Source organism: Gadus chalcogrammus, chromosome 2, assembly GCF_026213295.1.
Source record: "Gadus chalcogrammus isolate NIFS_2021 chromosome 2, NIFS_Gcha_1.0, whole genome shotgun sequence".
Classification (NCBI taxonomy): Eukaryota; Metazoa; Chordata; class Actinopteri; order Gadiformes; family Gadidae; genus Gadus; species Gadus chalcogrammus.
In genome coordinates, this window is record NC_079413.1 from 14,725,217 (window position 1) to 14,748,156 (window position 22,940).

Here is a 22,940-nt window from a genome sequence, read left to right on the forward strand (position 1 = left end):
TGTTTTCCTTCCTCGCCTGCCCTTTCGGACCCCATGCCGAGTGGACTTTCTCCATGCTGCTCCCATGAACACTGCAGATGGGTAGAGCCAACATGACATGACCTCCAGTGAGAGGGCGGAGAAGAGGAGAAGAGTAATAGAGGTAAAGGAGGGGATGAAGGAGAAGAGCAAAGGGAAGAAGGGGAGAGAGGAGGAAAGGGGGAGATGAGGGAAGGACAAGAGAGGAGATGAGAGGGGAGGAGAATGAGGCGCGCTGGCATGCGAGCGGAGGGAATGGACGTGCTGACAAGGGAAGGAGGTGAGGGGGGAGGTGAAGAGAGGGGGTGACAAGGTGAGGATTCTGTGGGGGGTCTGCCTCCTTCCGTGTAGGTTAAAGCAACAAAGTTTACCATGAGTTTAATTCTTTCCTTTCCTCTTACCCCCTCCTCCCCCCTACACTTTTGAACACTCTTCTTTTGGGCCCTTTCCGTCTTTCTCCCTCTCTCGGTCTCTCGAGGCCTCACCTCTTCCCAAAGTTTATGTGTGCTTGACAGTTTCATTCTATCTGTGTGGGGCCCCTCTTGGCATAATGGCCGGACGACTCCATGTTTACTCAGGAGACTCAGTTTAGCCCGCTTTGGTTTGGCGTGGTTTGGTTTAGGCTGGTTTGGGCTTGGTTGGGTTTGGCTGGCTTCCTGTCCACACCTGTCATCTGGTGCTCCCCGGTCTACCCCTCGTCGCTGGCATGCTCTGCCTCTTGATCTCTATTTTCCTTTTTCCAACACATTTTTCATTTTCTCATTTCCTCTCCTCCCCTGCCATTCTCTCCTCTCTCTCTCTCTCTCTCTCTCTCTCTCTCTCTCTCTCTCTCTCTCTCTCTCTCTCTCTCTCTCTCTCTCTCTCTCTCTCTCTGGGAGGGTTCAGCACAAGTTCAGCCTTCAACTGTATCCCTATGAGGCATGGATCTGGCTGGTCATGGAGGCCTAGTATGACTGGAGTTGTCAAGAAGCAGTTGATGGTTACCTCCAACGCTCACTCCTTTGATTCTCTCACTACCTTGTTCTCTCCCTCACCATTTCATTCTCTGTTCTCTCACCTCTCTCTCTCTCTCTCTCTCTCTCTCTCTCTCTCTCTCTCTCTCTCTCTCTCTCTCTCTCTCTCTCTCTCTCTCTCTCTCTCTCTCTCTCTCTCTCTCTCTCTCTCTCTCTCTCTCTCTCTCCCCCTCTCCCTCATTGTGTATTGCTGAAGGCCCATTCCAGCCGTTGCTATCTTTGAGACTCTGCGCTCATTTTTGTTGATTAAACAGCGTGATTGCAGATTGATTTGCGTATTAAAGAAAACATCTGTCTCTATTCAACATGCATAAATCATTTCACAAGTTTATTTTGTTTTCAACAATCATGAGGCGATGACTTCTAGCCCCTGAATTAACTGAGCGCAATTGGTCCGGGATGATGGGGGCGATGGGGGGGTCTTGGATGGGCGGTCGCCCACCACACACTTACAGCCCCAATGAGAAAGGAGATTAGCAAGTATCCGTCTCTTGATCTTGGGTGTGGAAAAGCAAGCATGAGTAAGTGGCTGGAAGGGAGGAGGTTGCTTTGTTCCTGGGCTCTCCCTGCCTCCCGATCCCTTTGATTCCCACGTGGCTCGCTCTGCACTGTAAATATTCATTTAGTGGGCTGAATGACCCTCTGCTATTTCAACTCACCAGGACACGACAACAGAAAGACCTGTTGATTTCTGCCTCTGCTTAATAAGGAGGTCACCAAGGCTATGGATCCACGTGTGTTTAAGAGTCGGTTAAGCACAGTTTGTCAAATCTGAAACCGAAACACTGTTAAAAGCATCTATTGGGAGGAGTACTGATAAAAATGTTGTCTTTTTGTTGTTTTCTTAAACATGATGTTTTCTTTGGTACAAACATTTGGCCTCAGGCATTTGGCAATGTTTTCCCATGTTATGTTATGTGTTATGTTCTTTCTCTCATGAATATTATATAAAAAGAGAATTGTGTTCTCTGATGATATGGCTTAATATTTGAATTCATGTTGGCTTGTAATGAGTTACACTAATATTGTATGGATAAAGCAGTCCTGTCTTTCTTATGTGTGTTTACAAGTAAAGTCCTTATTTAAATATAGGATAAAATAAGATATTAGATAATGGAACATTTACTAAATAAATTGAAAAGTATATTACTTTATACTTACATTATTTAACTTTTATTTGAGTCTAATGTATTTATAAATTATTTCAAACATTTCCGAAATGCCATCCCATTGTGATAGTTGAATTGTCTGACTCTATAACCAATACGAGATATAACGGAGTGGTGTGTGCCTAATCGTAGACGTATTAAAACTGTTAAGATTACAGAACAACATTGTGGTGCTCATTCCAAACGGTTCTAAATTCTAAACAACATTCACAATCTGATGTATATCCTCTTTAATATCTCACTACATTGGTTCTAAATAATGGTTAAAAACTCCAGCAATAAATATGATATTATTGTGATTCATAAATAACATTTAATAAAATACATACATTTCTGTTGGTATTTGATGAAAATTGTGAGGGCACATTGTGTATCATTACAGGTCCCGAGTTAACTGATGTGAAACGGTAGAAAAGAGACAACCTAATACAATGGTGATGGATTTGACTTCACAATTGTCAAGAATAAATGTCGAGAAAGAAAAGCACGAATCATTATGTGTAAATACGTAATGTTCATAAACTTTAGCCATTTGGCATTTTAGATGTGCTGTTAAACAAATTTAAACTTTTTTAAAGCAGGCTTACACATTTCTGAATCCACTCTTTCTGTTGTTGTAATTCTAGATTTTGGGAGCAAACTATGCCTACACGCTCGAGCGTGCTCCAAACCAGATGGCCGCGCACATCAACATAGGAGCCTACAACTTTGCATTGTGTTTGCTATTGCGTTTGCGTTTGTGGTTTTGTGAGAGAGAGAGAGAAAAAGTGGGGCGGGGAAATGCAAGTGAAAATGTTTATTTGGACTATAGTGCCGTTGATGAGAAATTGACTGAGCTTGTCACCATGGAGCGTCGTCTCAGTGGGGGTTTAAACCATGAATCGCGGCCCAAAATACAGCAGTGTGGGCCCCTATTGGGATTGAAGTTTATATCACAAAAATGAACGTGGAGTCGTATAATCAGAGATTCTTTTTATCACCACGTGTGCTAATTAATGTAGCTTAAGTTTAAGGCCGTTTAACACCCCAACAACTATTTATCCTATATCGTTTGTAAACTTTTTCTTAAAGAGATATCCAACTATAACAGGAGTAGCCTATACCATATATATACATTGTCCTTCTAAAGTATCGGCCTACATTATGGCAGATCTTTTTTTTAAGTAAATTAGTCTAAAGTAATTATTTCCTTTTCTCGTTTTTTGGGGGACAGCAACGCGGTTTGAAATTAATTTATTCTTGAGATAATGAAACAGAGATGATGCTGCAGAAACGATGGGGTTTTCGAAAGGTTGGACGAGGAGAAGAGGGTGAGTGTGTTTACATGTTTAGATATCCCAGAGGCTCTTCAAAGGTAAAAAGGTCAGCGTGAGCCACCCGGTAAGCCCCGCAACATTCCACACCTCGCGCAGCGTGAGGGGGAGAGCAAAGGACAAGTTACAGCCCTGTAGCACTGTGTGTGTGTGTGTGTGTGTGTGTGGGGGGGGGGGTCAACCAAAGGGTAGCATATAGCAGGCTTGACCGCCATTGAAATGTATGTAGCCGTATGTCAATGCAAGTCGAATAGAGAGAGAGAGAGAGAGAGAGAGAGAGAGAGAGAGAGAGAGAGAGAGAGAGAGAGAGAGAGAGAGAGAGAGAGAGAGAGAGAGAGAGAGAGAGAGAGGAGAGAGAGAGAGAGAGAGAGAGAGAGAGAGAGAGAGAGAGAGAGAGAGAGAGAGAGAGAGAGAGAGAGAGAGAGATGGTGCGGGTAACGTATTGATCGAGGAGAGTATAGCTCTAAATTGAATTTTGTTATTGCTTCACAATACGAGGGCCTTGCAATGCAGCACAGTGCGATAGTCTTTACAAACATGTCGGCCATTCTGCTGATGGTACAGTAACCCAACAAATCAGATACAATAGCACAAGGGAATCCAGACCGGATCATTTATTGAGGTAGATTGAAGTAACACAAAAAAATCATCAGAATCATTATAAATTGTTTCAAAGCAACCAGGCTCGCATTAACTAATAAAACGTAGCTGCTGCAAACGGCCCGCCTCCTACCTACCCTGAAAAGCCCAATACGGACATAAGAAAAGAAAAATTTGACCTTGACAGAAACGATCTCTGGTCCGCTGTTGTTATAAATACTGCACTTTGATTGTAGTTTCATGTTTTCTATCTGATTTCCACATGCCACTGGTCCAACATAGTACCATGTTCATGATAGACCCACACGTCTCTACCATTGGACAATTTAATTAAACGTAATAAGTCACGTGATGTACAATGTTTGGCCCTTTATGCCTTGAAAAGTGAACCCGTTTATTTTCTTCTATAGCTTTTTATAGAAGTGAATGCAAATTGAATGACTGTTGGATAATGTTTGGACAATTATTTTGTCATTATTCCTATATAAAAATATATAATTAAACGACACAGCTCAAGCCATCCCTCGTGGTAGTAGTGCAAACGCCAGACACATACAAATAGATTCGCAAAATAGATTTATAAAAGTTACCTTGGTGACCGAAAAATTAAATCATCAAAAAAGATCTTCAGAAAATGTCATGAAATAGGCCTACATATATGTATCGTGTCCTGCCATTAACAGGCTCCCTGTTTATGTTCGTTCGAATGTCGTGTCAAAGTGCCCGTCCTTACGACGTAATTACCCTGCTTATCCAAAGCTGCATCCAAGCAACTCATATTGAAAAACAACACTGTCATCTTTTCCCTTTTCCCTTTTCCACATGGCGCAATTAAGACAAAAGTTTTTTGTAGTCAATCTCTTTTTTTGAGATATGAGGCAGTGGAAAACTAACACAGAAAAGTCGTCCATCACGTATCGCCTTCTTTCAAACCTTCAGTTTTTTAACTAGGGAAATGTCTCTCCGTTTTTTTTATATCCTACTAGCACTGGAATGCAATGGTGTATGACAATCATATAGCTATTATCTGCTACAATCTGCGGCAAGCCTTTCCATCCAGGCCTATATACAAATCATAAAAAACAAACCGGTGGGCTCAGACAGCAGTGACAGAACGCGGGGCAAATTCGTGGTCGGTTTTGGGCACATGGGGCATACAGGGGCCGTGCGTCCGTTACGACGTCTCCGAGCATGGCGACGCACCAGGGGACGTAGACGCGGAGTTATCCGAATGGGTGTCCTCTTGCTCCTTATTGGAACCGGGGCCACTTAACAAGGAGGCGGGCCCGAGGCCGCCCTCTCGTTCCCGCTTCTTCTGCTTCATGCGCCGGTTCTGGAACCAGATCTTCACCTGCGTCTCGTTGAGGTCCAGCGTGGCGGCGATCTCCACGCGCCGAGCCCGCGTGAGGTACTTGCTGAAGTGGAACTCCTTCTCCAGCTCCGTCAGCTGCTTGGTGGAGAAGTTGGTTCGGATGACGTTGTGGGCAGCCGCGAGGCCATAGTCTGACGCTTTGACTGGTGATCAAGTGGTCCGTTGGGTCAGAGAGAGGGGAGAGAGAGAGAGAGAGAGAGAGAGAGAGAGAGAGAGAGAGAGAGAGAGAGAGAGAGAGAGAGAGAGAGAGAGAGAGAGAGAGAGAGAGAGGGGGGCAAGAAAGACACCAAGACTGTTAATGACATATAATTCGAAAACATTAACCAAATGTCTTATCATGCACAACGAGGATACTTAATATACTATATCTGCACGGAATGGAGTAGAACATAATATGATATAAAGTCCTGGTCAATTGAATGTTTGTTATTGTGGGAGAACTGCCCCATGATGTAAAATAGAAAGAGTGGTGGAGGAATGGATGGAGGAATGTTGCTTTAAAGATAACCGAGCAGCACAGTTCTCACGGCATAGGAAAGTGTTGTCTGCGAGATGCATTAGAGTCAGGAAGAGAAAGTGAGAGCGAGGGATGATGGGTAGAGAAAGGGGCAGGAGATGGAGAGATGATGATGATGATGATGATGATGATGATGAGGAGTAGGAGGGCTAACCCCAAAACATGCCGGACGTCAGAATACAGAAAAATGACCGAACCAGACATAAGATTATCTCTTCTGCAACCAGCCTATTTAAAAAATACTGACGCAGAATCAATGGGCGTGAGAGAGGGGGAGAGATAGCGCACGTGCAGGTCTCCCTTAATGAACTGCTTATCTAATTATTTATTTATCCATATTGAAACTGCATGGGCCAATAAATGTATGCCTTTAATGTATTAAGTTTAATGTATCAGTGTTTCATTTCAGAAAACAACAACGAATAAAGCATTCCCAAACTATGAAAGTATCATATTAACACTGTCATCTTTTGTTGTATCTGTGTGATGTTTTACCATGGAGCGATTTGCACTAGGAAATTCAAATGTTTCTAAATACAGAAAACCAAAATACGAAAAACTTTTAATCAACATCTCGGCTATTCTAGCTTTCCTAAAGTCCAACAAAGTGTTTAGTCCTCCCTTTGCGCGAACACAAAGGCCTAGAGAACCATTAAGGACTCAAGACCAGATTGATTCTATTGAGTTCACACGGTCCTGTTAAAACATAATTAGGACCATCAGCATTAGACGAAGTATTACTGTAAACGTTGTTACAATTATAGTTCATCCAAATATGTTGTTTGTGCATTTTACACAATAGTTTTTATTATTTCGAATCAAAATTGCCTTCATATTGCTCTTCTATTACCTCACCTGTTTTAGGCGGGTTCCGCTTCACCTTCATCCAGTCGAAGGTCTTCCCCTGCGCGGCCTGGTTCTCCTCGTCCACCCTCTCTCTCTCCTGCAGGGAGACGGTCAGGTCAGCGTAGCCACCCCCGTGAGGAAGACCCACGTATCCGGGGCCCTCCACGCTCCCGCCGAGGTGCTGTGGGTACTGGGCCGCGGGCAGGTTTCCCTGGGGCCCACCGCAGTATGCCCCGGCAAGTGCCCCGTAGCTGGGAGCCTGGCTGGGTGTCGTGCTGGCGAACGTTGATTGATGATAGTAGGTGGCCGACATCGATGAATCATCGATGAAATACTGAGAATGGACCCCGCTGGAGTGCGTTGTGTTCACGTGTCCCGAGGCCCCCGTGTAGTCCGCGTTGTTGGCGCAATTCTGCACCGCCACATATGCGCCGTTATTCCCAACGTTTCCCGTGGTGTTGTACTGTGACAGTCCCATTGCGTTTGGCATCGTCTGCGCTTGGTGCAAATGCGGATGATGATAGCTGTTATGGGAATGGGAATGGTGACCCGCGGTGACTCCGGAACTCTCAGGCGCTCCTCCACCGACTGCGCCCGGGCCCGCGTACAGTCGCACGTCGCTGGTGAAGTTTGCGCCGCCGGTGTCCTCGTCAGATGGCCCGTTAATCGTCGTTGAGGAGCCATTAGGCCCCAAATGGAACGCACCGCTGGTGACCGGGAACCCCTGATGGTGGTGGTGGTGGTGGTGTGGATGAGAGTGGTATCCGGATTTTGGTGTGGAATATGTGCCTGCTCCCGGTCGGTTACAAATAGTATATTCCAGAAACGAGTTCATGTTGGATTTGTCCATGCAATGTATCATACGATGATGTGCCAACACGAAGGATAAAAGCCCTTCAAATTACGCCACGTTCAAAAAAACAACGTTGGAAAAATAAAGGACCACCCGTGAATATGGATACGATTTTAAACAACCAAAGGCACTGTTAAATATTGAATTGTCTGGCTTGTGTTAGATGTGTTAGTGTGTGCCTTTGTCTGAATGTGTTTGGGGGTGGAAGGCCTCAAATTCAACCTGTAATCTCTCCAAATGGGGGATTCCCACACCTCCTCTCGTGCGCCCTTGTCCAACCGCCCTCTCTCTCTCTCTCTCTCTCTCTCTCTCTCTCTCTCTCTCTCTCTCTCTCTCTCTCTCTCTCTCTCTCTCTCTCTCTCTCTCTCTCTCTCTCTCTCTCTCTCTCTCTCTCTCTCTCTCTCTTTCGCTTTCTCTCTCTCTTTCTCTCGTCCTTCACAGTAGACAGCGCGAGAAGAGAGGAGTGATCGAGTGAATATGAAAAATCACAGCGGAGTCACCTCTCTGGAACGATCGGCACTTTCTCTCTTTCATCAGATATCTTCTCTCATTTGGTTGTTCCTCTCCAACAAAATCCAATGGTTAAAATGGCAAACTCATTCCTCCCTTGTCTTCATCGTGTCCTGCGGCTTGTCTCTTTCTCTGTCCTTCTCGCCGATCTACTGTGACACTTTGCTTACCTCTGCCGCGGGTCACGTGACCGACGCCTCGTCACATTGACCAGTATTGTGACCGGGCCAAAAGTTTGTCAGTGGGGGGGGGGGGGGGGGGGATAGAGGGGTGGGGGTAGGGGGGAGGAGGAGGGGTTGACGAGGTGCGGGCCGGCCTGTCGGTTCCAAATCCCCATCCATCACCAGCCTTGACATTACTGCGACAAAGAGACTTCAATCAAAACGGCCCATCAATCTGATATCCGCACGAATCTGTCAAACCGGCTCTGAAAAAGAGGCGAATGAGAGAGGGGGAGAGAGCGAGATCGAGCGAGAGAGAGAGAGAGAGAGAGAGAGAGAGAGAGAGAGAGAGAGAGAGAGAGAGAGAGAGAGAGAGAGAGAGAGAGAGAGAGAAGGAATTGGCCTTAAGCAAGAATAATACTTCGCCTTCTGGCTCTTAACCTCCATCCGAATTTCCTCGCGCTCAATGATGAAAAGCATAGAGAGAGAGAGAGAGAGAGAGAGAGAGAGAGAGAGAGAGAGAGAGAGAGAGAGAGAGAGAGAGAGAGAGAGAGAGAGAGAGAGAGAGAGATAGAGGGGGGGGAGTGAGAGAGATAGAATAAGAGGAATCCACCCGAGAAAGAAAGAGAGGGACATATATAGATGGAAAACGAGAGGGAGAGAGAGAGAGAGCTGTAATAATATGCTTGTACGTTCTGATACGTCAGAGCCTAAATGTAGTTGCCCCAGCTTGGACACTCTCGTCTATTCGTCTACTGTATAGGCCACGATAGCAGAGCATTCGAGTGAGCAGCAGCTGCCCTGCTCTCAGCCTATTTTAATCCATCAGTGTCCATCGGACTCACATCTGACTCCCCTGACTGTCCCCTGTGTTGGGCCGGAGGCGCATCTGTTGTGCTTACGGTCCCTATTGTGGAATGACCTGAGAAAAACAGTAATACAATGAGGATATGTTTCCTCTTCTTTTTGGCCGTGTATATTGGGCCACTTATGTCATACTTGTGGGTTTCCAGCGGACCTACACGTCTTGCCTGACGATGTGATGATGAACACAGTGATGGAACTGATGCAACGCATTGCAGCACTGGAAGCAAACGCCTGTTTATAAATTGCGTTAGGCCAAGACATTAATCGAATTAACTTTTATAATGATATGGAAATGTTTTTGTAAAAAGATCCCTATAGAATTAGATTTGTGGTGATCAAAGTTGTATCATCATGTGGGAGTTGTGGAAATCACTTTATGTTCAACAATCGGATTGACAATGGAGTAAACAACGTTTTTTCATATGTGCATGTGTTGAATATGTGTGTTTGAGTGTGTGGGTCGGTGGGTGTGTTTGTGTGAGCAAAGTGCGAGGCAGAGAAACAATTGAGAGGGGGAGTTTAATTGAATTAATGAGCCGATTTGTTACAGAAACGAAGTTACGTAAGACAGGCCTCCATGAAACTAGTCCTCGCAAACCCCAACAGATCAGGGCTTTAAATTCGTTAGATAATCGTTAATTTAAACGACTTAAAACGAAAAATCAATTAATAATGATTGCAGGTGTAGGTGCTATAATCAGAAGAAGGGGAAAAAACACAAATCCTGAAAAACAATCAAAACAGGAGTAAGCAAACACGCAATACTGACAGCGGACCGCTCGCCAACGAAATATAATGATAGATGTACTGGCCTCCTGGCTCAGTCTAGACTCTATAGGGTCATTTTCGACAAGGGCCGTGGGTGGACAACGACAAGGTGGAATGCAGTACAAGGGAAGTCGAAGGCTAATTATTAATGATGGTCACAATGGAGACAAGAGTTTGTCCATCGCTTCATGAAGCTGCCCACGCAGACTGACGAATACAAGAGAGCAGACCTAACCGAAGGGGACGAGAGAGGCGGTAAGACCCAAGTGTTGAACTAGTTGGTACAAGACGAAACGTCAGGGGAACCACTAAAATCCGCCCACCGACCCCCTCCAGTAGTTTCTTTGTCATCTACGAGACCATTAGCCTACATTAACACGAGGGTACGAATCTGGATCCGAACGAAAAATGCCAACTAATAAAAAGTGTCGGTCCACAAATCGACTTCAATAAGGATCCTTATTGGTCATTTGTAGGCTTGGTGTTGGGAGTGGGGCCAGAGAACGGCGCAGGGAGGCCGAGTGCGGGGCCAAAAGTTCAGATCTACCGCTTGGATGTTTACCCTGTCTATCGCTATCTCTGACTCCTCATTCACCCCGACTATCTCTGCTATCTGACTGAGTAGGCCTATACCACTCCAGGCTCTCAGATTTCTTGACTTCTCTCAAATGTCGCTTAACAAGCTCACAACCGCAATGCCACTTCACCACCACACAAAACTATCGATTATTGGCACCGGACGACAAAGACCGCATCACAGAGCACGCAATCCTCTGTTAGACATGTCTGTGGGATGTATTCTGATATATATTTCAATGTTTTTGATGAGGCATAAAAGAATAACACTAACAAATAAAAAGCCAACTACTAGCCTACTCACCCTCCAATTGATGATGATAATAGCCTATAAGCTACTAATAACTTTGAAAATTTGAGATCTTATATAGGCCTATGTATTCATAATAATAACACTAGTTAATACGTTAAACCATAGGCCTGTGTCAACACCAAAAGTAATCGAATGGACACAAACCAGTTTGTAATAATTTGATAATTTGAGATCTAGGCCTATGTATTCATAATAATAACGCTAGTTAATACGTTAAACCATAGGCCTGTGTCAACACCAAAAACTATCGAATGGACACAAACCAGTTTGTCTGCTTTGCTGACATTTTACTTGTATCTAATCTTGCAAAAATATGACCTGGAAAGGCATGAACGATTCTAACATGAAACTATTATTGTTTATTTAAATAGGCCACGTGTTCAGTGTCACGCTTTGCCTGACCAAAGCGTGAGGAGTAGACGCTTTCTTCCGCTCATTTAAACGAATGGAGGAATAGCACCAACAGGGGGCGCGACGTTCTCCCAGCATTTGGTGAAATTGTTACGTAGCCTATATTAATCTTTCTTATCTGAATGGGAAATGCAATATCTTAGGACAGATACACCATTAAACGTGTTTCTAATGACATTTCTAGCGAGAAATATACTTTTTCTTTGCATAATCTTCAGTAAGTGAATGTGTATGATCTTTATTAATCTTTATCGGAATGGGAAATGCAATATTTTAGGACAGATTCACCATTAAACGTGTTTCTAATGACATTTCTAGCGAGACATTTACTTTTTACTTGCATAATCTTCAGTCAGTGATTGTGTCTGATCTTTAGTTTTATAGTTATTAGGACGATTTTATCGGCTCGCTCGCATGTTTCAACGACGTCAGGTTGCTAGGGACGCTGCTTTCGCTAAACTAGCAGCTCACGTGTTTTCTGCGGTTGTGTTATTAAACCATTACTTTATGTAACTTTTAATGATATCATCTTGTTAGAAACACGTATATCTGAGAGCCAACCCAGTCGCCAAAAGCATACGTTAACAGTGTACGTTTTCGTGAACACTGGACTACGTCGCATTTCAACATAAAATAGCGTGTTATAGCCTACCCACAGTATCCGCTCGTAGCGCTGTGGAGGCGTCTGAAGAAAGCGCAACCAACAAGGTTATAAAATACATAAATTCCTGGTTATGTACAATACATAAATTATAATTATTTGGAAACTTCCCATCGCTACCAGTACGGGGAAGGTGACGGTGATGCAGGGTTGCAAGCTTCTTGTCTTTAGAGAAAAAAAAGAAATAAAGAGACTGGGGGCACATCGGCCAAACGATGTTCAGATAAAACAAAAGGACACACGACAAAATCGTTCATTTTGCACCTCTTTGTTCGAAAGGAAAGACTGGCTAACGGCTAGCTTAGCTAGGAGCGCTCTCTTCTGTTTCCCTTGCGTGCTGTTCCGAGGAGACACAGCTTGGACCCAACAAGGGGTTGTGGATTTAAAAAATATGTCCTGTAAAATAAAGAAACATGAATGCAGTGCAACTCACATTGGAAACTGTGAAGCTTTCAATGTTGGGCAAAGTAAATATTGCCTGTCATGACGGCCACTGCATCTCCGTACAGAGACACAACGAGCAGGTAAAGAAAAACTGATTTTTTTTCAATGTTTGTGATTAAAGCAGTGCAGTTGGCAGTCGTTACAGTGCGAACACGTCTAATGTAGTCTCTCTCTCTCTCTCTCTCTCTCTCTCTCTCTCTCTCTCTCTCTCTCTCACTCACTCTCTCTCTCTCTCTCTCTGTCTCTGTCTCTCTCTCTCTCTCTCCCACCCCCCCTTCCCGTGAGGATGGGACACTGGGTTACAGCGGCCCTCACAAACAACCACACATAAAAGGTTGCACATATTATGTTGGTATTTTATCGTATTTGTCTAAATGCATACTTGACTGTAGATTTATGATTGAAGTTACCAACACAATAGATTGGCCGTAACTCACACATTTTAGAATCACATTCTCTCGTGTATAATTCCCAATTATTATTGATGTATTTGCACTTTTAATCTTGCTGAATTCTACAAGGCAAATAAATTAAGTTAAAATTTAGTTCCCCAGCTCCATTCGTCTTTGTAAAGAAATGGTCTCTTTTGTCCTAATTATTTTGTCAGAATGCACCAGAATGCTTTGTTTGTATGTGAAAATCACAAAAAAATCTTCAGGGGAAGGATGCCCCCAGACCCCCCTAGGGTTTACAATCTTTGAGCCCCCCCCAAAATAAAATTCACCAGCCGCCACTGCATATTACACCCCAACTGTTTCTGCGGTGGGTTTTGAAAGTAGCCAAGAAAACCCGCGCCTTTGAGGTTTACACCCGCGACTCCGTTTTTAAAACAACCCGTGATTGCAACCCTGCATCACAGTCACCTTCCCCGTACTGGCAGCGATGGGAAGTTTCCAAATAATTTAATTTATGCATTGTATATAACCAGGAATTTATGTATTTTATAACCTTGTTGGTTGTGCTTTCTTCAGGCGCCTGCACAGCGCTACGCGCGGATACTGTAGGTATAACACGCTATTTTATGTTGAAATGCGACGCAATCGAGTGTTCACGAAACCGTACACTGTCAACGTATGCTTTTCGCGAGTGGGTTGGCTCTCAGATATACGTGTTTCTAACAAGATGATATCATTAAAAGTTACATAAAGTAACGGTTTAATAACACAACCGCAGAAAACACGTGAGCTGCTAGTTTAGCGAAAGCAGCGTCCCTAGCAACCTGACGTCGTTGAAACATGTGAGCGAGCCGATAAGAATCGTCCTACTAACTATAAAACTAAAGATCAGACACATCACTGAATGAAGATTATGCAAGTACAAATTATATTTCTCGCTAGAAATGTCATTAGAAACACGTTTAATGGTGAATCGGTCCTAAAATATTGAATTTCCCATTCAGATAAAGATAAATAAAGATCATACACATTCACTTGAACATGAACTATGTTATTTGTGTTATGTAATTGTTGCTTAGGATCCTGAGGATCCCATTTGTTTGTTTTATTATTTATTTATTTCCTTTTTTACTGCTCAATTGTTTTTGTTTGTATTATTTTATTTATTTATTTTAACCATATTCAATAAAAAGACTTAAATAAAAAAAACAAAAAAAAAACGTACTGAAGATTATGCAAGGAAGAAATATATTTCTCGCTAGAAATTTCATTAGAAACATGTTTAATGGTGTATCTGTCCTAAGATATTGCATTTCCCATTCAGAGAATAAAGATCAATAGGCTACGTAACAATTTCACCAAATGCTGGGAGAACGTCGCGCCCCCTGTTGGTGCTATTCCTCCATTAATTTAGATGAGCGGAAGAAAGCGTCTACTCCTCACGCTTTGGTCAGGCAAAGCGTGACGCTAAACACGTCTTGCGAGGTGGACCAACGTATCTATTTCACGCTTTGGCGTGATACCGGGTTGGAATTCCAGATGTCCAATACATACAATAATTGGAATTTGCGGCCTGTTTATCCCGAAGACGCTGCAATTTCGCAAAAGTTGCAACGCAAAATGTGTCGTTAAACAAACGAAAGACAATAAACACAGGAGCTGCTGGCCAAGTAGCTTGACATAAAGCCTTCCTTTATCTTTCCAATGGCCTTTATTCTGATGTAAATGTTACTCGAGGATTAGTGCTGCTGTTCTATGATCGCTCGGCCGATATCACCAAAGCCTGTGTAATCCGCTGTTAAGGGGAACACCCCGCCAACAAGATCAGGGCTCTTTCAAACGTATGGTAATTCGAATCTAATCGTGTGCAACTCCGACCCGATTCCACCTGGTGGCCGAATATGATCCAAAATCAGACCAATCCTTAAAGGTCCCATGACATGCTATTTTATGTATTCTTTAATATAGGTATTAGTGGGCAACTAACACAGTATTCAAAGACGTTCCCGAAATTCAGCCGTGGTGCAGAGTTACAGCCACTCCGAGCCAGTCGCACATTGAGCTTCCCCCAAATGCGCTGTTTTGGTGTCTGTAGCTATAATGCAAATGAGGAGGAGCGAGGCGGTCATGGAGGAGGGTGGGGGTGTGGCCCTGAGCAGCTTGCAGCCACGGTACCATGCGCTCTGTTTACAGTGGATTAGTGGATCTGTTTAAAGTGTACAACACTTGCGTTACAGTCCTGGAGCTCTATATCTAAATAATATCATATAATACATAGATATCTATATCATATAATACATATTATCACGGCCAAAAGCTGTGTGCGCCTCCAGATGATATTATGAATCACAAACGACTTTGTCGGGTTTTGCGACGTCTCTGGTTCTTCCACTTTCACATCAACCTGAAGTAGACTGAACCGCGCGCTGCCTGCTGCCGGCTGCCCGCTGCCGGCTGCCCGCTGCCGGGCGATGTTGCCTCGCGGCAACCGGCGGCATGTCGCAGTTCATGTACTTCAGCGAGTCAAAGCCAAAGTTCCTTTCCCCCAATTCCTTCTCAACCACGGCTCAGATAACCCCTACGACAGTCTTGTTGTGGAAATACAAGAGACGTCAAAGAACCGACAAGAAACACTTGCATTACAGTGTGTGTATTCACACACACGCATGTGGCGCTCGCACGGTCATGTCTCATTGGCGGGCCAACGTCTCTGGGCGGGCCAGGCAGAGTAAGGGGAGGAGCTTAGATGCTTTATGACGTCCTAAATAAAGACATTCCAAATCAGCGAGCTTGAGCCTCCGTTTTTTCAAAGGCAAGCAGAACAGCTAGTGCTCGTTTTACACCAAACGCAAGTTTTAGCCACTGGGGGACCATAGGCAGGCTAGGGGAACTCATATTTATGTTAGAAAACCTCATAAAGTGAGATTTTCATGTCATGGGACCTTTAAAATACTTTTACCTGCCTCATTTGCCCATATGGTCCAAAATCATGATAACAGTGAATAATCATTAATTTACTACTTTAGTTCACTGATTTTGATTATGTAATCTTCCTAAACTATCGCATTGTGTCCTGAGAAATTGATAGGATGATTCATAACATGCATGCTAATAACTGGATTTTATTGCAACCAATGTAGGCTAAATCTCTTTTGAAATTGAATGAATAGGCTGACTACAAGTCATTTAATGCAGTCAGCCAAGGATTGTATAGCTTGGGGGACTTTATCAGCTTAACTCTTTAATAGGGATTTCTATATGAGCCAACCTGTAAACAAGTTATACTCTTAAATAACACTTTTAACCACATACCATGTCTCTTTTAAGGTTTCTGAGTGTCCTCATTGATTTCTGTGAATGAAAATAAAACAATCCTATCATTTTTTGAGCAAGGAAGCCTGCATCTTGGACTTTGTGTGGCAGCTACTGTGGTGATCTCAGTACCTAGGAAACTCCCAGAGATGTTTTTTTTGGCCAAGCATATCAAATAGTGTTTCCTGTTTTGTTGTGCATGTTGCATATTGTTGGTGTTATGGAGAGAGACACAGTCAGCAGTGACCTATGGTCATGTTTGCTATAGCTGGACTTCAAATTCCAGCCACGACCCAGAGATAAGAAGGAGTGCAGGTCAGAGAACAGAACCCTGGGAGAGGGTATTTCCCAATGCTGGCATTGGGAAATAAAATTGGGAAATAGGTCCCTGAGATCCCATGTCTGGTGGTTTAACCTTGGTTTGACCATGTCCTGAACTCAGGAATTTATGCAACGAGGTTTCCATGCCACCTGAATGTAAACAGGGCCCAGAATTAACACCTGCTACCACCAACCGGTGGTGGATTAGATCAGCCTTTCTCAAACTTTTTTCAGCCAGGGCACCTTTCAAAAGTGCATAAAATCTCAAGGCACCCCAGTGTAAAATATGATTAAAAACGACACTGCATAGCCTAAACGTAAATGCAAATGTCCTGTTTATTTAGACAGGACAGTAATGAACAGAGCATAATACAACTGTAAATATTAATAATAATAACAACTTTATAGCACCTTTAAAAACACAGGTTTACAAAGTGCTTCACAAAACAATAAATCAGAGACACAAATGCCATAAAACCATAAGAGGTGGACCGCCCAAGCTATACAGCAACACAGGCAATACAAGAACCCACAAATTGAGACCAGGAGAACTCAAATGAAGTGCAGAGATAGCAGGAATGTTTTTCCATTATAGTGCTTGTTTTCGTTGTATGTTCTCTTTTTAGCATTATCTATCTTTGCGACCTTTGGTGCAGACTCAGAGCTGGTGGACGAAGCCTCGCATGAAGTAGTAGGCTGAGGCTCCATTTCACAGTCAATCATGTCTGGTTCTTGTGGGGCTTTTCTTTTTAAAAAACGATCCATGATGCTTGTTCCTTCCTTGCTCTTTGTGAAATGTATTTTCGCGGTTAAATTATAAAACAATGTGCTGTGTGCTGCGCTGTCACGCTGACACCGGTGGGGACGTCACGTTACGTGAGACAGATTTTTATGGTTAATTTTATATATTTGTTTAACTAAAATGACTTTACAATTTTATTAATCCATTCATATGTAAGAAAGAATGTATTTATGTATTCAATATATTCATATATATGTCATATATGAAATGTCAGATTTCTTTTTTTTTTTTTTTTTTTTTTTTTTTTAATTAAAAGAATACGTATTTTTTTGGCGCGGCACCCACTTTGAGAAAGGCTGGATTAGATGATATGGAACAGTTCTGGGTTACATATAGACCTAGCAATGAAAACAATCACTCGGCTGGTGGATTTTTCCACTCTAGTGATGAGTAAACAGCCTCCCCTTCTCCTCTCTCATTCTGCTGGACGCAGTGAAAACAGTGAACCCACAGATTCTCAACTCCCCTTCCAAGAACTGTGAATCTCAGGCTGTGCACTCGCCCTCTTAACATTCTAACTTAAAGATCGCCCTTACAGGGTGGCCTGGAAAGAATCTGTGTCGGATCCTTGTAGTCTCACTACTGGGGTCCCTCAGGGTTCCGTCCGGGGTCCCATTCTCTTCCATCTGTAGACCAAGTCACTGGGGTTTTATCTTTCACTGAATTGGCGTTTCCTACCCCCGCCGCTATGCATATGACAAACAACGTATTCTGTCTTCTTCATGGTCTGAAAGCCATGAAGCACAAACCTCTGCATGTCTGACCGACATCTCCCACTGGATGTCGACACACCACCTGAAACTCAATCTGGGCCGAGCTGCCTTTCCTTCCAGGGAAGGTCTCTATCCATGCCTTCTTCTTCAATATCAACAGCTCTGTGGTGCTTGCTCCTCAGACGACAAGGAACCAAGGTGTGACACTGACCAGTGACTTGAATTCGTCTCAAGTCACTGGTACTTGCCTACCGTGCTGCAAAGGGCTCCGGCTCATCCTACATCCAGGACTTGGTTAAGCCAGACGGTCCGTCCACCAAGCTCTATGACTGCCAAATGGCTTGCTACTCCCTCACTTTCTTTGGAGCTAAACAAAATCTTGATTGTTTACTGTCCTGGCTCCATAATGGTGGAACGAGCTCCCCATTGAATTCAGAACAGCTAGGACCCTACCCATCTGATCAGAGTGGCCAATAAAAATATAAATGTGTAAACTTGTGCTATATTTTAGCTCTGAAAGCAGCTTGCTTATTTGATCAATTGTATGTCATCAAATTATTCTTGCACTCTTTGGTGTATATCTTCATTATTAAATACACTTATTGTAAATCGTATCAGCTCTGTAGATGTAATGTAATAGTACATTTTTGGACCCTGAATGTACATTTGTACATTCAGTTACAGTTATTGCCATCAATTACATGGCAATAAGAGGGCATCTAATTAGATGGCACTACATGCCATCTAGTTAAGGCGACAATCATTACGATGGATTTAAAAAATAAATGAATTGTGAAGGGCACAGTTATTGAAGATGTTTGGGTTAATGCAAATACTATGTTTTGAATTAAAAAAACAAAAGTTATGTGTGACAATGAAAAGTGCTTTTTGCAAATCAGTATGCAAACATCAGCTTTGCCTATGTTTGTGTTTAGATGCCAGAGTGCTTTGGATGACAGAGTGTCTCTAAAGTCAACATGCTAGAGTGTGTGAGGAACTTAGCCTGGTTATAGCGATATGCCACACCTCGCATATGTAATGAAGACTATAGGCAAGGGGGGATGTGGTAGGTTCACACATTAAGATTAGCTCAGTTTCTAATAAAATACTATTATTTTGGGCTGTTTATGTTGTAATGGGTAGTTCCTTTTCGGTAATATGGCTTTAAATGCAGTCTCTGTTTGTCATTTCAGTGCTCTTGGTCTGGCTCTGATCTGCTGTTTATAAATTTGCTTTATATTCTCCCGTACAGCAAAACTTGATTTCTATAAACACTCAGAGGGTTGTACTTACCTGAACAGTACAGAAATAAAGTGGAATAAAGATTGCCTTGCTTCCTGCATGTTTACAAATGAAAAATGTTCTACAGTGTACTTTGTACACAGTTTATCAGTGTATATTTAGTTAATTGTTATGCACAACATATGTGTGTGTGATTTAATTCCACAAAAGGCTGTCCTGTATTAATAAGTGTATCCAAATATGTATCCAAATATCGACACAGGACCTTTCGCTTTACAGTCGCATGAATCCAAGAAGCCATTTATTACATCCCTTTGTAGTCGTTTTGTACGTTGTTTTTCTTGGGGTATTATCATTTGACCTGGTAATGACAATAGTTGCAAGCAAAAACACAGCCGTTCTGGTGATTAGCTACCGGTAGTTATGTTTTCTCAGAGATTGCAGAAATTTTAAGTCATGTTTGTTTTTTAGTGAGTAGTATTTAAGCTTTTGAAAACTTGATACATTGTAACGATGAGCCAATGAGCCCAATGACAATAGGTTCTGAAAATACCCCTTTTCCACTGTGCATGTGTAACGCTAATATAGTGAAAAGGGTATTTCAAGAAATGATTAGTGAAAAATCATTTTTATGAGGGATAATAATATTTTTTTATATTAATAACTCATATTACTTACTCTATCCAAGGTTTGATAAATGTACAACTGGATATTATGAGAGAACTACTCAAAGTTGTTTATTTGTAGTCTGGTCTCCTAATGGTGGAGCTGTATCCAAGTGAGTGGGAAGCCTAATAAGGGGTATGAATGCACCTAATAAGCGGTACAATTTATTCTAGCATTACAGGATATACACTCAACTGAAGGCAGCAGAGGAAGCAGTCAGGAAGTTGGAAGTAGTGATTGAAATGGCAAAACATATTTAGCAAGATTTAAGGTAAAATCAAACCCTCCATTAACCTTTTACTGTCCCGTGTCATGTACATTCATTTCTAACCCCCTAACTGCTGCTTCTACTAAATGTTCATATGTTATAAAAAGCTTTTTTTAAACTTTTCCTTTAGTTTCTATTTTATTACTAAAATACCTTTTTAACTTTCTATTTGTCTAATTTCCTTGCATAATTATGTTTTCTTTGACTTATCTATTATTTTATTTTATTGTATGACAATGTTTATACGTGAAGCACTTTGAGTCTGCCTTGTGTATGAAAAGTGCTACATAAATAAAGTTGCCTTGCTTTGCCTATTGATTGGAAATCAAATGTTTTCAGGCATATGAGCGGATTTCAGTGATCTTTATCACTACATATTTCTGTAGCTGCAAAACATTTGGGAAAGCCTCCTTGAGGAAACATCCCAAGGAGCGAGTGCTTAAGAGCTTCCTTGCCTTTGGAGGTGGACTGACATGCTGCTGTCCTTTTCATATTGTCCATGGTTAAGTAGGCAGAGACTCCCCTTGTCATCGGATATAGCCCCTGAATATAGGGACACTCGGAGAGGTCACATGATTCTAGAAGCAGGAAGTTACATTACAGAATTCCGGGAATCCGGGGGGGGGGCTGCCTTTTTTCCCCAAAATCATGGCTTGTGATACTGAGATTAGAGAGAGAGAGAGAGAGAGAGAGAGAGAGAGAGAGAGAGAGAGAGAGAGAGAGAGAGAGAGAGAGAGAGAGAGAGAGAGAGGGGGGGAGAGAGAGAGAGAGAGAGTAACGAAAGGAAGCAAGAAAGGAAGCAGGGATGATCTGGGAAATTGCTGATTATGGCATACGACTTTTTTTAATGGAAGTCGCATAGGCATACACGCTAGAACAAAAAAGACATGAGGAGGAAAGTATTCCCCAAGCAAGACCCTCTGTCGGCACTGTCAGATGAACAGAAGAAAGGGGCAAGAGGATATTCAGGGGTTTTAAGGTTTCTATTCAGGTGGCCGTCGACTGCTTGCATCTGTTACAATTATTCCACTGTGGAGTGTGGACACCAACCCTGCAGTGAAACCTAATCCACTGCGGCTCAGACACATAATAACATTTACTAACACAATCTCGCTTCAGCAGCTCCAGGAAGGGCAGTATACCGAGACACAGACGCGGGCACAAAGACACAAAGACCCTGACCAGATGCATGTTGGAGAGAACAACAATCGACCCCCCCCAGATAAGGATTTCGGTGTACATGTGTTTAAAACAAGAAAACAACGGTCAATGTGTCTTTGTTGTTGTTTGGTTCATATTCATGGAGTTCATTCCAACCATCCTTAGAGTAAAAAGAAAGAAAAAGGTTGAGATCAGAGTTCATAGTTGGCATCACCGTTCAAAAAACACCACAGTGATTATGTTAGTTAGGTGCTCGAAAACCAAGGATAAAAGAGGAGCTGGTGGGTTTGATTGCGGAGCGAATGAGATTGACAGAATGGATTTCTATCTGCTTCTCTCCCGTTCTGTGGCAGAGGGGCCTTGTGTCTATCATTTAGAGTACATCTCCGATAAGAAGCCTTAAGAGTTCCCCGGCTGTCGGCTCACCAGGACTTTTATCTACCCGACACATTTACGCCGTCGCACAAGGTGAGGGCCAGAAAATGCCCGTCCTCTGGGCACCAAACGTGATTTGACCGATGTTAATGTTGTTGAAGTTCAATTCGTTGCATTATTGAGGTTGTCTTGAGTCATCATAATGGTACAGAGCGGATTCATACTGAAAGGTTTGACTGAAACAACAACAAAGGATCCTGTAGATTTCCATATTGTACTTTATCATGGGGAACGTCTGACATTAATAAATCCTTTTCCGTTCCATTTGGGAACGTCGTATGATGGATTCTCATTCGTTCCAACATTGCAACATGCTCCATACATACATTCCGTGCCTTGGCCTGGTCCACTGTCTGCTTCACAGACTACTGGATGTGATGTGGAGCGTGTTATATGGGGTAAGCGCAGGGACCAATGCACATTAATGTTACATAAAAGATAACGTGGAACAACATTCATGGCATATCTTTGACTGGTGCCGCCATGTGACACAGTTCCAACTCAAACAGGATATCAGGGCAGGCTGTAATGTAGAGAAAAAAGGAATGCGATTGGATCCTTCAGGACCCCCTACTGCCAGCTTTGAAAGAAGTCCAGTTGCCCCTGTGGTATTATCATCGGTTAGGACGTTATGTTCGCTCGGATGCAATCACAGAAACGCTCAGATCTCAAGGAAGTTGGGGTGATTCGATTTTAATTTGTGGTGAGGAGAAACATATTTTTTGCGTGATTTCATGTGGCGCGCAAAGTAAAATTTTACATTTTGTTTTCTTAGAATATATTCATATTCAAACACATGGAAACAAATGGCCACAGTTCTTTCTTCTTTAAAAGCCACACAATGGAGGCTGGATTAAATTGTTCCAGCTTCCAGTTTGAGGACCCAAACCGCAGCCAGAACAACTGCCTTCAGGAGAAGGGGAGACCGACCATCAATTACTGCTCCAACAAAGACTTGACATGCTGAGGGAACACCTACAGTGTTACAGGGCATTCACCCAAAGGCTATAGCTGTCCGTCCCTCCTCTCTCTCTCTCTCTCTCTCTCTCTCTCTCTCTCTCTCTCTCTCTCTCTCGCTCTCTCACCCTCCTCATCTCCACTGCTTCCATTGTTTCCAAACCCCTCTCTTTTTCTCTCTCTGCCCTGTCTCTGCCCCCTCTTGTCCAGGATGTTCCCGGGCGCTCCATAGTGCTTAAGTCCAGGGCACCTGTCT

The 22,940-nt window shown here is 43.0% G+C and overlaps 1 protein-coding gene across 1 annotated transcript; it reads right to left on the minus strand.

Moving 5' to 3' along the window:
* Nucleotides 1-5,244: 5,244 nt before the first annotated feature.
* On the minus strand, nucleotides 5,245-7,683 carry hoxb1a (homeobox B1a). Its single transcript, XM_056606093.1, has 2 exons — nucleotides 6,858-7,683; nucleotides 5,245-5,628 (listed from the first exon to the last, which is right to left on the minus strand). Exons 1-2 carry the CDS (start codon nucleotides 7,681-7,683, stop codon nucleotides 5,288-5,290), a joined length of 1,167 nt encoding a protein of 388 aa, XP_056462068.1. The 3' UTR covers nucleotides 5,245-5,287.
* Nucleotides 7,684-22,940: the final 15,257 nt, after the last annotated feature.